The sequence below is a fragment of the Helianthus annuus genome, chromosome 1 (assembly GCF_002127325.2).
Source record: "Helianthus annuus cultivar XRQ/B chromosome 1, HanXRQr2.0-SUNRISE, whole genome shotgun sequence".
Taxonomy (NCBI): domain Eukaryota; kingdom Viridiplantae; phylum Streptophyta; class Magnoliopsida; order Asterales; family Asteraceae; genus Helianthus; species Helianthus annuus.
The window spans coordinates 73,688,287-73,703,326 of NC_035433.2; the positions used below are offsets into that span (position 1 = coordinate 73,688,287).

Consider the following 15,040-nt stretch of genomic DNA (forward strand, 5'->3'; position numbering starts at 1 on the left):
TCTACACGTGAATCATAATTACTCTACCAGTTCATCAAAAAAATATATCAGACACATTTACTCTACAAGTTTATCAAACAACATAAAATTAAAAAAAAATTAAAAAGATATATAAATAAAGTCCAGAAAACTTGTTAAGTTACATCAAAACAGAAGGTAGACGGGCAACAAGCTGCGGCGCCAATCCTTTCTGAATTGCAAACCCCACTCTAAAAATTACTCTACAAATACATCAAATAATACAAAATTCAAAATTACTCTATATGTGTATCTCTATCAGTTCATCAAGACAATTACTCAACTAATAGAATAATTATAAAAATACGCTATTTTACTTTTTCATTCTATTCATACGTCTTATACAATAACCCCGTATTTGTATTTAATCTTTTGTAAAGGAATAAAACCCAACCCACCCCCACTCTATTGATCGATAAACTATAAATGTGAGTCGACCAAAATGTGTATCTGCCTAACATATTCAAAACGAACAACACTCCAAAAGATTCTACACCCACAAATCTTTTCACAGATTTAACGAATAATGTTGACAGAAAATAAATCCTAATAATAATCCCTTAAACCATCTTCTCTCTCTTACTCTTTCTCTCTCATACATTCACGGATGCACGCACACTGATCACACCCATCGTCCCAATGGCATTCAACAACACCAGTTAACCTTCAACCCCCCCCCCCCCCCCCCCAAACCCATTTCACATTCATGTCGATCTCCACACCCACATACGATGAATACCCATCATCATCATCATCAACACCAAGATCAGCAAAAGTCGTCACTCTGATCCGTCAATTCACAAACTCCATGAAATCCAACGGCTTAAAGCTCAAAGACCGCTGCAAAAAGCCCACTCAAGTCCACGCGCTCACTATCAACTCCATTTTATCATCTTCTTCTTCTTCCACTAGTGATGAATCGATTAATAGTATTACCAATTCAAAATCTCATCTTCCATACGGGTTACCCGATTCCACCCTAATTGAACCTCCAATTGACCCCTTTTTACGCCCCGTTGACTTTGTTGACTCCATTTCCGATCTTTACACAAGAATTGTTCATTCTTGTTGTCATGAACCTGGGACTGAATCTGGGACTAAATCTGGAACATGTTGTGGGTTGTATTTGGAGCAGTATGCGCTATTGTGCGCACTGGGTGATGTGAAGTTGGTTAGGAGGAGTTTGCAGTGTGCTAGAGAACATGCGGTTGATGTGCATTCGAAGGTTGTTTTGTCTGCTTGGCTTAGGTTTGAGAGGAGAGAGGATGAGCTTGTCGGTGTTTCGGCTCTTGATTGTATCGGTAAGGTTCTCGAATGCCCGAAATCGGCCTTGGTTGATGGTGGTTTGAATTGTTTTCGGTCGGTTTTTGACCGCTGTCTATGTGTTTGTGAAAATGCCTCTGAGAATGTTGATGTTAATAATGTTATTGTTCGTGCTAATAATGTTGTTTGTACTAATAATGAAGATGAAGAAGAAGAAGAAATTGTGTGTTTTTGTATTGGTAATGAGGTTGTTAGTTGTGTTAGGGGGAAAATCGCTTCGTTATCCAGCCCGTTAAACACGTTGTTGTATGGTAGTTTTGTCGAATCAGTAAAACAAAAGATTGATTTTTCGCAAATCGGGATATCTGCGGAAGCAATGAGGGGTGTGGAAGCGTTTAGTAGAACGAAAAAGTTGATGGATTTCGTTTCTCCGAGTGTAGTTTTGGAGATTCTATCGTTTTCGCAGAAGTTTTGTTGCGAGGAAATGAAATCAGCATGTGAGGTTTATCTGTCATCGTTAGTTTCCAACATTGACGATGCATTATTATTCATCGAATACGGTTTTGAAGACAATGCGAGTCTGCTTGTAGCGTCTTGTTTACAAGTTATATTGCGAGAGCTTCCGGGTTCGTTAAACAACCCGAAAGTGCTAAGCTTGTTTGCTAGTCCGGAATCTATGGAGAAGTTAAGTACGGTTAATCACGCTTCGTTTTTATTATACTATTTCCTTACACAAGTAGCGTTCGAGGAAAAGATGACATCATCAAACGCGATCATGCTTGTAGAACGATTAATCGAGCTTGCAACAGAAAAATGGCAGAAAACACTCGCATTTCATCAGTTAGGCGTTTTGTTATTCGAAAAAGAAGAGTATAAAACCGCTCAAAATTGTTTCGAGGCAGCGTATGAAATGGGTCACGTTTATTCAGCAACCGGTATTGCCCGAACATTGTATAAGCAAGGGAAAACGTATTTAGCACGTGATTTAATCAACAAGATTATATCGGACTGTAAAAGACCGACCGGATGGATGTATCAAGAACGATCTTTATACAATCTCGGAACTAAAAAGCTTCAAGATTTGGAACTAGCGTCTAAATTAGATCCGACACTTGCATACCCGTATAAATACAGAGCCGTATCAATGGTGACGGAAAATTTAGTCAACGAAGCTATTCAAGAAATCAATAAAATTATTCGGTTTAAGGTTTCTCCGGATTGCCTTGAATTACGCGCATGGTTTTATCTCGTTCTCGAAGATTATCAAGCTGCTGTGAGGGATATTCGGGCGTTATTGAGTTTAGAGCCTTGTTATATGATGTTTCATGGTAAAATGAGATGTGATCATTTGGTTGACTTATTGAGTCAACGAGTCAAACAGTGGACCGCTGCTGATTGCTGGCTGCAGTTATATGATCGGTGGTCCTATATCGATGACATCGGCTCACTTGCAATAATTCATCAAATGATGTCGCATGAACCTGCAAAGAGTCTTTTAAGGTTCAGGCAGTCCTTACTTCTTTTAAGGTACATACCATGTTTAAATTTCATTTAAGGAAAGAAATAAATGAAAGTAGGTTGGTATTTATTGCATTTAGCCTCAAAATATATAAATAAATAAAAGAAAAAAAGTTAAAGAGTAAATTGCGTTTTGCGTCCTTTAAGTTTAATCAAAATTGCAAGTTGTCCTTTAACTAACGAAATTACACTGGATGTACTTTATGTTAGAGTTTTTCATCATGCGGTGTCCTTTTGCCCTAACGTAGTTAATTTTTTCGGTTAACTCTTAACATCTGCCACTCACATGAGGGCATTATGGTCATTTTCATAAAAAAAATAATTGGGTTAGGGCAAAAGGACACAACATGATGGGAAACTGTAACATAAGGACATCCAGTGTAATTTCGTCAGTTAAAGGACAACGCCTGCAATTATGTTCAAACTTAAAGGACGTAAAATGCAATTTACCCTAAATAGTTGCTTTTAAGTTAAAGAATATTGTGTGATGTTGTAATAAAGAGAACCATTTACATATTGTATACAGATTAAACTGCCAAAAGGCGGCAATGCGGAGCTTGCGATTGGCGAGAAATCTTGCGACCGCAAAGCATGAAAGACTTGTTTACGAAGGATGGATTTTATACGATACTGGATATCGTGAGGAAGCTTTAGCTAAAGCTGACGAATCTATTTCGATTCAAAGATCATTTGAAGCGTATTTTCTTAAAGCGTATACACTTGCAGATGCATCTCTTGATCCTGATTCTTCTTCCGTTGTTATTCAACTTCTTATTGATGCTCTTAAATGCCCTTCAGACGGGCTTCGGAAAGGACAAGTAAGTAACATGTAGACACATACACTAAAAATAAACTTCTGAATCTTTCTATATAGTAAAAATAAACTTGAGTTAACTGCCATTTTCGTCCCTGTGGTTTGTCCAATTATGTCAGTCCAGGCCAAATTTCAAATTTGTACCATTTCCGTGCTTAACATTCTTGAAACATGCCAGTTCCGTCCAAAAAACTGTCTGTTATGCCAGTTTCGTCCCTGTGGTTTGTCCAGTTATGTCAATCCAGACCAAATTTCAAACTTGTACCATTTCCGTCCCTAACATTCTTGAAACATGCCGATTCCGTCCAAAAAACTAACGTATGTTATGCCAGTTTCGTCCCCGTGGCTTGTCCAATTATGCCAGCAGGTTTTAACAGACGTCCGTTTTTGGACGGAACTGGCATGTTTCAAGAGCGTCAGGGACGGAAATGGTACAAATTCGAAATTTGGTTTGAATTGGACAAACCACTAGGACAAAAATGGCAGTTAAGTCAATAAACTTTGAATGACTTTCAAAACCATTTTGCATAAAAAAAATTTCTAACCAAGTTTTTTATTTAACCCGTTTAAATAAAACATAACCCAAATGAACCCGTTACATTTACAAGGAATAGGAAGTGAAAGAAAGTACAAGACTAATTTTTTTTTCTATTTTTGTTGTTGCAGGCATTAAATAATCTCGGTAGTATATACGTGGACTGTGGGAAGCATGATCTTGCGGCAGATTGTTATATAAACGCACTTGATATAAAGCATACAAGAGCTCATCAAGGTTTAGCACGTGTCTATTCTCTTAAAGACGACAGAAAAGCTGCATACGATGAAATGACAAAACTGATTGAAAAAGCAGAAAATAATGCATCCGCTCATGAAAAACGTTCTGAATATTGCGATCGCGATAACGCTGTTAACGATTTATATATGGCAACTCAGTTGGATCCACTCAGGACTTACCCTTACAGATATAGAGCTGCAGGTACTTTTCATTATTTCATAATTCAAATTTAATTATTTAGATACGTTTAATGTTTTAGAGTAATAAACTTTATTATTCTATACCACCAGTGTTGATGGATGAACAAAAGGAAACCGAAGCTGTCGAAGAGCTTACAAAAGCCATAGCGTTTAAACCCGAGCTACAAATGCTGCATCTTCGAGCAGCGTTTTATGAGTCGATGAGTGATTACGACTTAGCGTTAAGAGATTGTGAAGCGGCACTCTGTTTAGATCCTAATCACAAAGAGACACTCGAGCTTTATAACCGAACACTAAAAGAATCTGCCGAGTTCTATACATGAGGTTGTTGTGCAGCTATTGAGGGCATAAAAAGACGTTTACGCCCTCCATTGGTTCAATCACACGACTGCAGATTCGCGCCCAAATGTATGAAAAAGAAGGGACTGAACAGGAAATTTTGGAAGTTGAAAATCTCAAGAGTTTATGGTGGTATGATTATGATATGACATATTACATGCATTTGAATGTTTGATTAGGGTTGTAAAGAGGGGTAAAAAGGAAATTTCACACGTACCACCCTTGGGAATCTTGTTGTAAGTTTATTGTTGTATGCTGTAAAATCATTGTTTCTTCATTAAATTCTGAATGTAGACTTCAAGATTCTCTTTTTAATTATTATTTTATTATTATTATTATAAATGAGGTTAATGATTATCAAGTTACAGAAATTTATTTAAAGATGAACAAATCAAATACTTATTAAGAATATGTACACAAAACATGGTCCAAAAGTTGATATAGATACATATGAATAACTTGAATCTTTTTAGCTCGACTCAGTAGATGATAAGATCTCGAGTTCAGCCCACCAAAGCGGAGAAGATCTCGGTATCGCATTTTCCGGTGCCACGTCAGTAATCTCCTTCAACCGACCCGTAACCTCTCTCATCGCGGGCCTTTGATTCGGGTCAGAAACAACGCACATTTTCACCACTTCAAAAAGCCCATAAACCATACTGCTCTCGAAAGAACTTAAACTCGGATCCACCAAACTTGTTACAGGCTGATCGGTTTTCAAAAGTTCTGATACCATGTTTTCAAGAGAATCGTTAATCATCTTACCTGTGATGAGTTCAAATAAGATCACACCGAAACTGTAGACGTTGGTTTGTGGGGATGACGGTGGGGTCTCCAAAAGCTCGGTTTTTGAGGGTCCTGCTTTTGTTGCATCCCAGAAGCTGAAATCGGAGATTTTGGCTGCGTAATCTTCGGTTAGATATATCGATGACGATTTTAGGTTTTTGTGAGGGATCGGCGGGTCGAGTTGGTGTAGGTACTCCAAGCAGTATGCGATTCCCATAGCGATGCGTAATCGTGTTGACCAGTCCAAATGTTCTGCTTCTTTGACTGCATAGATAACAATAGTTAGATATTCATCAGTACATGTGGCAATGTTGACCCTTCAACCGGTCAAAAGTTGCGCAAATTGTATAGTTGAGGTTTGGCCAGTTTTGCGCCTTTCATCCAAAGGTTTGTTTTCTAGCATTTGGATCCAAAAGGTTGGAAATCTTGCCATTTTCATTCAGCTCGTTAACTCTATCCATTTTTCTCTATTAAGTCAAGGATTTCCGTCTTTAAGTTGACAAAAATACCCCTGACTTACCATAGAAAATGGATGGAGTTAACGACCCGGATGAAAATGGCAAGATTTCAAACCTTTTGGATTCAGATGCGCAAAAACAAACCTTTGGACAAAAGTCGCAAAACTGGCCAAACCTCAGGGACGAAAATGGCATTTTACTCCATTTTATTTAAACAGTGAGATCATTCATTATTGCTGAAATACTACAGTTTATAGATATAACAAAATTTAATATATAAAATGGACAATAATGACCTAATCATTTTAACTGCATGTGATCTAGATGTATACCAGTTGTCAAATAACTTACAACATTCAAAAGATAAAGACAGCTATCCTCTTGATAATATTCTTGATGCTAACTAGATTAAAAGGTCATTAAATTTTGAGTTAAATGCCATTTTAGTCCCTGTGGTTTGGGCCATTTTGCCAGTTTAGTCCAAAGGTTTCATTTTTAACCTGTGGGTCCAAAAAGGTTTCACAGTTGCCATTTTAGTCCACTGGGTTAACTTCATCCATTTTTTCTGTTACCGAGAAGGCCAATTCGGTCATTTTATATGGCTGAATTGCCCTTTTAGTTAACAGAATTACATACAAAATGACCGAATTGGCCTTCTCGTTAACAGAAAAAATGGATGAAGTTAACCCAGTGGACTAAAATGGCAAATGTGAAACCTTTTTGGACCCACAGGTTAAAAATGAAACCTTTGGACTAAACTGGCAAAATGGCCCAAACCACAGGGACTAAAATGGCATTTAACTCTTAATTTTTTTTAAATAACATGAATTATTGGGTAGCATGCATCATGCATGATTGATTCAAGAATATGCTGAAGATGATGAAAAAGTCAAATAATTGACCATGAACAGATTAATAAAATGATCTTAATCTATTCTGACAATTATATGAATTTAAAATCTCGAAACAAACGTATGAGTATGATCTAATCATCGAATCTGACCAAGGTGTTGAAAAAGTCAAAAGTCAAAGTTGACCCAAGTAACTTACTATGTAGGTGCTCAAAGAGAGTTCCATTTGGAGCATACTCAAAAACCATCATTCTAGTGAAAGGTTTTTGCTCTTCACAATATCCAATAAGATTTACAAAGTTCTTGTGATTCACCTTTGACAACATTTCTATCTGAAAAACAACCAACACAAGTTTGACTTGAAATAAATATTAAAAACATTTTTGTGTTTTACTAGGTTTTTAACCTTATTTCTGAACTGGGTTTCTAGTTTCTTGTTCCAATCTTTAGACGTTGTTATCGCAGTCGACGTAACAGCTATTTCGACTCCGCTAGAAAGTGTTCCTTTGTAGACAGTACCATCTAACATTGTACCGATTATATTACTAAAATCTTCACAAGCAGTTACAAGTTCCGGGCGTTGGAGACTTGGAACACCTGAATTACAGACATAAAAGTATTAGACTTGGAACACCTGCAATTCTCACCCGGGTTGACTTTCAACCCGTTTGACCGATTTGACACCTTTTCTTTAAATATATATATATTTTTTTTATTTTACTAGTAAGGAATAAAATTAGGCCTTGTAAACGAACCGAATGTTCATGAACTGTTCCTGAACTAGTTTGGCGGGAAATTCGTTTATTTAATAATCGAATAAACATGAACAAATTTTTTTGTTCGTTGTTTAATTAAATGAACGAACATGAACACATGTTTTATGCGTTCATTTATGCCCGTTTACATTCGGGAACTTTCGTTTAGTTTTAAATGAACGAACATAAATGAACACGATAATACCCATTTTCTGAATGAACAAACATGAATCCAAAAAGTCGTTCGGTTATATGTTCGTGCTCGGTTAAAGTTAAATGAACAAACACGAACACGCCTTTGTTCATGTTCGTTCGGTTTGCTTACAGGCCTAAATAAAATGATAGAAGAAGAAACAACCTGTTGTGAATGCTTTCTGGAGCTGCCCGCTTAAGCCGGTAGCCCACGGCTTAACGGTAACGACTTTATTTCTTTTAAAGAAAAGAAAACCAAAAGCCGTAAGAAATATAAATGCAGAACCCCCAATGATCCCAGACCATATTAAAACCTTGTGATGGTTTGAATGGTTATGGTTAAAGTTTCGAACCAAAGCGGGTGATGGAGCTAAAGCGGGTACGGTCTCTGGTGCTAAAGAGTTAACTGGTGGACTTGCTGGCGGGAAAACCGGCAGTGGTGGACGTACGGGTAGCAGCGAAGGTGCGGAAATTTGCGACGGGGGTAATGATATCGATGAGATCGGTACACCTAATAGCGACGGTGAAGGTGAAGGTGAAGGTGATGGTGACACTTGTAACAACTTTCTTTCGGTGGCGTCTCGGGTTTGAATAATATTCCTATAAGAACAAAAAGAAACAAGATTTTGAATTTTCTGATTAAAGATTTGATACGGGTTTAGTTGCATATCGGATCCAAAGTTGGAAATTAGTCAACTTGTCCGTAAAGTTAAACTGTACAGCAAGTAGAGGTGGTAATTTCGACCCATTTACCTACGAGTATGTCAGTTATGGACTTCTAGTTATATTTTTCAAAAGGAAAACAGGGTTTAAATTCACACAAAATGTACTTCTAATGCATAAATCATTTTACTGAAAACATAAAAAAAAAAATCATTTTAAAAACCAATTTTTTGAATGAAGATTGTTACCGGTTTTAACCACCTTTATTTAAGACACTTACCAAGAACTGGACCTGCCATTACAACTACCATCTTTATGAGAGCTTGTGAGTTGGTTTTCATCTACTTGAAACTCAGAAACCGTCTTAAGATTGTATACTTCAGGCGAAAGCGTATCAAGAAACTTGTTATTGTCCAATAAACTGCGTAAATAATCATATACGGACCGAATAAGCAAAAAATAAGAAAAAAGTATGAACATGTTACATAATTTACAGCTGAAATACAACTCACAGAATTGATAACGATAGGTTATTAACAAGATCAGATGGAAATGTCCCAGTAAAGTTATTGTATCCCAAATCCAGCACTTCTAGCTCCTTTAAATCTCCAATCTCTCGAGGAATTGTCCCGTTAAAATAATTATTGCGTAAAGTACTGTTCATACAACATACAAAATAATCGTCGAAACATGATGAGTGACGAAAAAACCAGTAGACATCAAATTATCAACCATGGATCCTTACATGGATTTCATATTTGTCAGCTTCCCAATCTCCGGTGAAAGTGTTCCTCCAAGGCATAGATCTCTCAAATTCCTGTAATTTTAGCAATTATTAGCGTAACCATAGCTGTAAAAATAGCGTCGGGCCTCCGATTAGTCGCCAATTAATCGCTAATCAGAGGTTCACCTAGGAATTTTCATCTAATTGGCCATTACGGTCCTATTCGGCCAAAAATCGATGGCAGCCCCGCGATTAATTCTGACTATTAATCTTGTCTACTTAAAAAAATGGTTTGAGGAGAGGTTAAAACTTAAAACCTCTCTACTTATGAAATTTATATATAAACATGTGTGTATATATACACAAACAAAAAACTGAAAATTATATATAAAAATCCCAATCCGATATAATTTGTTAAACCCCCTAACCACAATTATTAAGCTCAGCTAGGCATTAGATCAAACACCTAAGACCCCCCGTAACGGGGCGTTTTTTTTAAAAAAATTTGAAAAAAAACGCTGCATAACGCCGGATTCGCCATTACACGGGGCGTTTTCCGGCGTTTTTTTTGAAAAAAAATTGTTTTGGCGTGATTTTTAAAACGCTCGAGAATGTGGAACGGACGAATCAAACGGCTAGTTGCTAACGGCTAGTTTTTATTTTTTTTTTTTTTTATTTCCCCCTATATATATATATATATACCCTCAAACATTTTCAACTCAAATAATCACAAAAACTCTCTAAAAAATACAAGAATTTTATAAAAACTTGATGGATTCTCCTAGTTCTTCCTCCATGCTAAACTATTGCTATCACGAGTTTTTTGCGGATGGCGATGGTTCAACCGATGAGGAGGTTGAGCAAGAGGCGGTTACGGGTGCTTGTAAACTAGCGATGAGATATGCCGAGCATTGTCGTCGCCCACAAGCCAAAAAAGGTAAAAGAGGTTATATTGAACGAGACCGACGCGGGGCACACGATCGTTTGATGAAGGATTATTTTGACGAGGAGCCGACATATTCGAACGAAATGTTTAGACGTCGTTTCCGAATGAGTAAGCGGTTATTTCTACGTATAGTCCACGACTTGGAAGCCAACTACGATTTTTTTACTACACCACGCATGGTCGGTTCGGTATGTTCCACCGGAGGGAGAGGAAGAAACGGAGGACGAGGGTGAAGAAAGCGAAGATGAAAACTAGTCTTTTTTTTTATATTCGGATTTTAATTTTTTTATTTGTAGTATTTTTTTTATTTAATCGGATTTTATGTTTTTTATTTCTAGTATTGTATTTTTTTTATTTAATAAAGTATTTAAAGTTTAAAAAAAATAATTGGGAAATGATTGCATGGGCATTATCTGAATAATGCCCCACTACACCATTTTATGGTATAATGCCCCTTGCTGACTGGGCTGCCACATGGCGCAAAACGCCCCATGGTGGGGGCATTATAATGTTACACCATTACGCATGGTCTAACAGTCAATCAATTAGGTGAAAAAAAACTTACAAAGCAACCACTTTCCCATCAGAACACTCAACCCCAAACCAAGAACAATGGTCCAAATCCACCGCATCACCGCCGTTACTCCACCCAGACAAAACCCCAAAAGGATCCCTCTCAATCCCATCTCTAAACTTCAACAAAGCCAATCCTGCAAACCCATAAAACCTTAACCGAAAGAGTTGTGAATCAGAAAGCAGCAGTACACAGTATACCAATTAATTACCATACCTTCTGTATTGATGCACCAACTGTGATCAATCAGTAATACAGCAGCCAACACCATTGCAAACATCAGCTTAAATCTTTCCATTTTGAAACCAAAATACAAAAAAGAATCAAGGGTTTTTAGCACTTTTTAGTTATGAATAAAACCAGATATGTGTGGGTGGTGGTGATCATGCAAAAAAGAGGCTAAAAACGCGGTAATTTGGTAACAAAATTTGAATAAAAAAAAGTGGTCTGGTCACCGACGGCCGAGATTATTGTGGGTTTCGGTTATTATAACAAAGTTTGATCAAAATGAAATATGAATTTCGAAGAAGATGTTTGTTTTGTTGGATTGACTTTGTCGTATGTTTTTGGTGTATTTTATAGTGGCCGCCGTCCTGTTGTGTTTGCTACGTACGTCACGTGCTACTTTTTTATTTCCATGTTCTACTTGGCCATGTTTGGTGGCCATAGCATTTATCTTTCATAAATATTTTCAACTACTAATAATAAATGGTGTCTTCTTCTTCTTTTTTTTTTTTTTTTTTTTTTAACGGCAAATTTGGATCACTGACGGACCACTGGAGTATCATCGTGCCACCAGTGGAACCACCCGATCATATCCATCTCCACTAGGCATAATGCCTATACACTAATTCAGAAGGAAACCCAATAAATATGGGAAAACCCCCTTGTAGGAATCGAACCCAGGACCTATTGGTCCCAAAGTTTTATCTCACCCCCAAAATGCCACTAGGCTATAAAGCCATGGGCAAGTGTCTTCTTCTTTTAAAGGGTAAATTTTTGTTTTCAAAATATCTGTTTGATATTTTTTGCTATTTGGATGTATGTGTTTAGGCTATGCGGGGCACCCTCAGTGACTTCCTTCGGGGACCAAAGTTGCCGAGCGGTGAGGTGCTGCCAACCAAGAGGGGAGGGAAATCGGGGGGCCAAATCGGTGGGGAGTCACCGAAGAAAGGAAGGAGAGAGGGAGGAGAGAGGGAACTGATGGACCAATGAATTTTTTTTTTTTTTTGAATAAAAAAACAATTCCCCTAAGAGGGGTGCACCCCGTACGTTTTTGGACAAGAGGGAAGTTATAGAGGGGAAATGACATGGCAACGTATGATTGGGTTAAAAAAAGTTTTCCCTCACCTAATTAGGGGGGTGCCCCCTTCACCCTTAGGAGTTGTGTAGTGTGTAAAGATGTGTGTTTAGCGATTTAAGATTTAAGATGATTATGATTAATGTTTTGAGTTGAATAAGGTTTCTGTTTATCTGGTTTGGTTATGGTTATTTAAACTATCATCTTTTGTTACGTAAACGGTTTGTAACGTTTTGCATCCTTAAGACTAACACGGTTAGTTTTTATGTTAAACTAGTATTACAAACCCCCCTCCTCCTGCATTGCGGTGGGGCGTAAAACCATGACAAATAGCACTAATGTCACACCACCGTCATTGACCATCAACATTGAAGTTGCGGCGTGTTAATGCGGAGAAATTAAACCGAAACGTAAAACATAGAAAATAATAACTAACTCGATTAAGGACCCACGCGTTGCAACGGATCCGTCAAACAAGTAAAAAGTCAATTAACTTTGGGACTAAAAGTATAATATCATATTTTTTTAAAACCACCCTATGCATAGAGTACAACACCTTTATGCATCAAGATGTTACTAATTTTATCATCATCATCATCATACTCAGTAAATCCCACCAATAGCAAAGCTAAGGTAGGGTCTGAAAAGGGTAAGATGTAGACAATCTTACCTCTAACTCGTAGGAATAGAGAGACTGCTTCCAGTGAAACTCTCAACTCGAAAAATGTTACTAATTTATACCAGGTAAATGGAAGGGTGTACTTGTATTTTTACACCTAGGGACTATTTATGTAACTTAATTAGATCATTAAATAATTATGGGACTAGTTGTGTAACGTACTCAAGCTAATAAATAATTAAATTAAAAAAATAAAACAAAAACATAAATTTTTATATAATTTTTTAATAGCTAAACTTGCATACTATAGCCCATAGTATGCAAGTTTAGCTATTAAACTTGCATACTAACCGGAACCGGATCTTAGAAGAATCGGTTCCATACAAACTCAGACAAGAACCGGGTACGGTTAGGAACCAGTTTCGGGTATACAAAAAACCCGATTTGCCCACCTCTAACTATGGGTATTGAACCCCTAACCTCATCTTACTTTAAAATCTAACTCAACAATACCACTAGGCTATTTCTAAGTGGATTTTCAGTACATTTAATAAGTAGAGTAAATTACAAGTTTTATCCTTTATGTTTACATCAAATTTCAGGGGCTGTCCTTTTGGCCAAAAGTTTACAGGCGGTGTCCTTTACCTTTCAAAATCTTGCACGTTTTGTCCTTTAGGCCAAACCTGGTTAGAAATCTTAGTTAAAAACTGTATGTGCAATGAACATGAGGGTAAAATGGTAATTTTCCTCTCAACCCTTTCAAACTCAACAGTCACTCCATCATCTTCCCAAGATTAAAATGATTCTGAGCCCTAATACCTAATAAAGAAATTAATTACTTCAAACCGACTGATTCACAGGGGAGTTAACCATAACCTCAAGCACCTGCTGCCTCTTCAGTTTCCCTAATCCACCATACCTAGGGTTTGCAGATCTCAAATTCAAACACGACTACGATGACGAGCTAGACACAACAGGCATCGATTCCAGAACACTGATTTGAGCTTTCAGAAACATAATATACGTGTACGTTTCTTCAGAAATCGACGCCATATCCATTTTTCTGTCCACCAGTAGCAGCTTTTGTAAGGATCGTGTTTTGTCGCTGAGTGTACGGCGTCGTTTGTACGCCAGTTTTGTTCCGGATAACTTCGTCATCGTCGGAGGAGGAAACGGCGGTTGTTGCGGTGGCGTTGGAGTGAGGTAGTTTGTTAATGTCGGTTGTTGCGTGTGGTGATTAAATGGAGGTGAATACTTGTGTTGAATTATTGGCTCGATTGATCGGAGATCTGGTAACTGGTTGAACATGAAGGTAGGAATGTTATTCAGGTTGAATAACTCCGGTGAAGGTGTGGTTTTCAGCCTTTTGAACTCCATTGATGTGGTGTATTCGCTTGAACTCTCACTTGTTTTTGCGCTTTGAATGTTTTCGTTGAATGTATCGTATGATGATGAAGCATAGATTTGTTTTTGATGTGTTTTCTTTAAGATTGATATATGGTATGTTCTGGATGTGTTTTTAGTAAGATTGATACAGGTATTAGGGCTCAAAATCATTTTAATTTGGGGAAGATGATTTTAATTAGGTATTAAGGCTCAGATTAATTTGGGGAAGAAGATGGAGTGAGTGTTGAGTTTGAAAGGGTTGAGAGGGAAATTACCATTTTACCCTCATGTGCATTGCATTTGACAGTTTTTAACTGAGATTTCTAACCAGGTTTGGCCTAAAAGACAAAACGTGTAAGATTTTGAAAGGTTAAGGACACCGCCTGTAAACTTTTGGCCAAAAGAACAACCCCTGAAGTTTGATATAAACATAAAGGACAAAACTTGTAATTTACTCTAATAAGTATGAAACTATTTGAGTAAAACTAAATCACACAAATAGCCTTCCAACTTTGATATCATCGTACTAAATTACACATAGTTTTTTAGTGTAAAAGATTGGAATGCCCTTATATCTATCATAAAAATCTAACAAAACTAGCGTGAGTGGGCCGAACTTGTATAAAAGATTTCTTTTGGGGCCGAAAAAGTTACAAAAAGGTCAATAACAATTATGACAAAGATTCAACTTTTGAATTAAAAGAGTTCAAATTGTAAAAACATGAGGACGAAAATCGTATTTAACTTTAATATTTATTTATAAGGTGGTTTCATAGTGTATTAAAAACTAATGAATTTAAGGTTTATAAAATTATTTCATATAATGAGCCGGGGGTTTCACTAGAAGTAGCATCTCTAT

At 37.1% G+C, this 15,040-nt stretch overlaps 2 protein-coding genes across 2 annotated transcripts; one reads left to right on the forward strand and one right to left on the reverse strand.

The window, feature by feature from the left end:
- The first annotated feature begins 479 nt into the window (after window positions 1-479).
- On the forward strand, window positions 480-5,265 carry LOC110869005 (ethylene-overproduction protein 1). Its single transcript, XM_022118293.2, has 4 exons — window positions 480-2,808; window positions 3,326-3,617; window positions 4,280-4,589; window positions 4,679-5,265. Exons 1-4 carry the CDS (start codon window positions 725-727, stop codon window positions 4,909-4,911), a joined length of 2,919 nt encoding a protein of 972 aa, XP_021973985.1. The 5' UTR covers window positions 480-724; the 3' UTR covers window positions 4,912-5,265.
- Window positions 5,266-5,278: 13 nt separating this feature from the next.
- LOC110869012 (inactive receptor-like serine/threonine-protein kinase At2g40270) lies at window positions 5,279-11,431 on the reverse strand. The gene is made up of 9 exons (XM_022118304.2): window positions 11,093-11,431; window positions 10,868-11,012; window positions 9,378-9,449; window positions 9,145-9,288; window positions 8,913-9,053; window positions 8,136-8,569; window positions 7,429-7,619; window positions 7,222-7,354; window positions 5,279-5,977 (listed from the first exon to the last, which is right to left on the reverse strand). The coding sequence occupies exons 1-9, from the start codon at window positions 11,172-11,174 to the stop codon at window positions 5,397-5,399; spliced, it is 1,923 nt and encodes a 640-aa protein (XP_021973996.1). The 5' UTR covers window positions 11,175-11,431; the 3' UTR covers window positions 5,279-5,396.
- Between the last annotated feature and the right edge of the window lie 3,609 nt (window positions 11,432-15,040).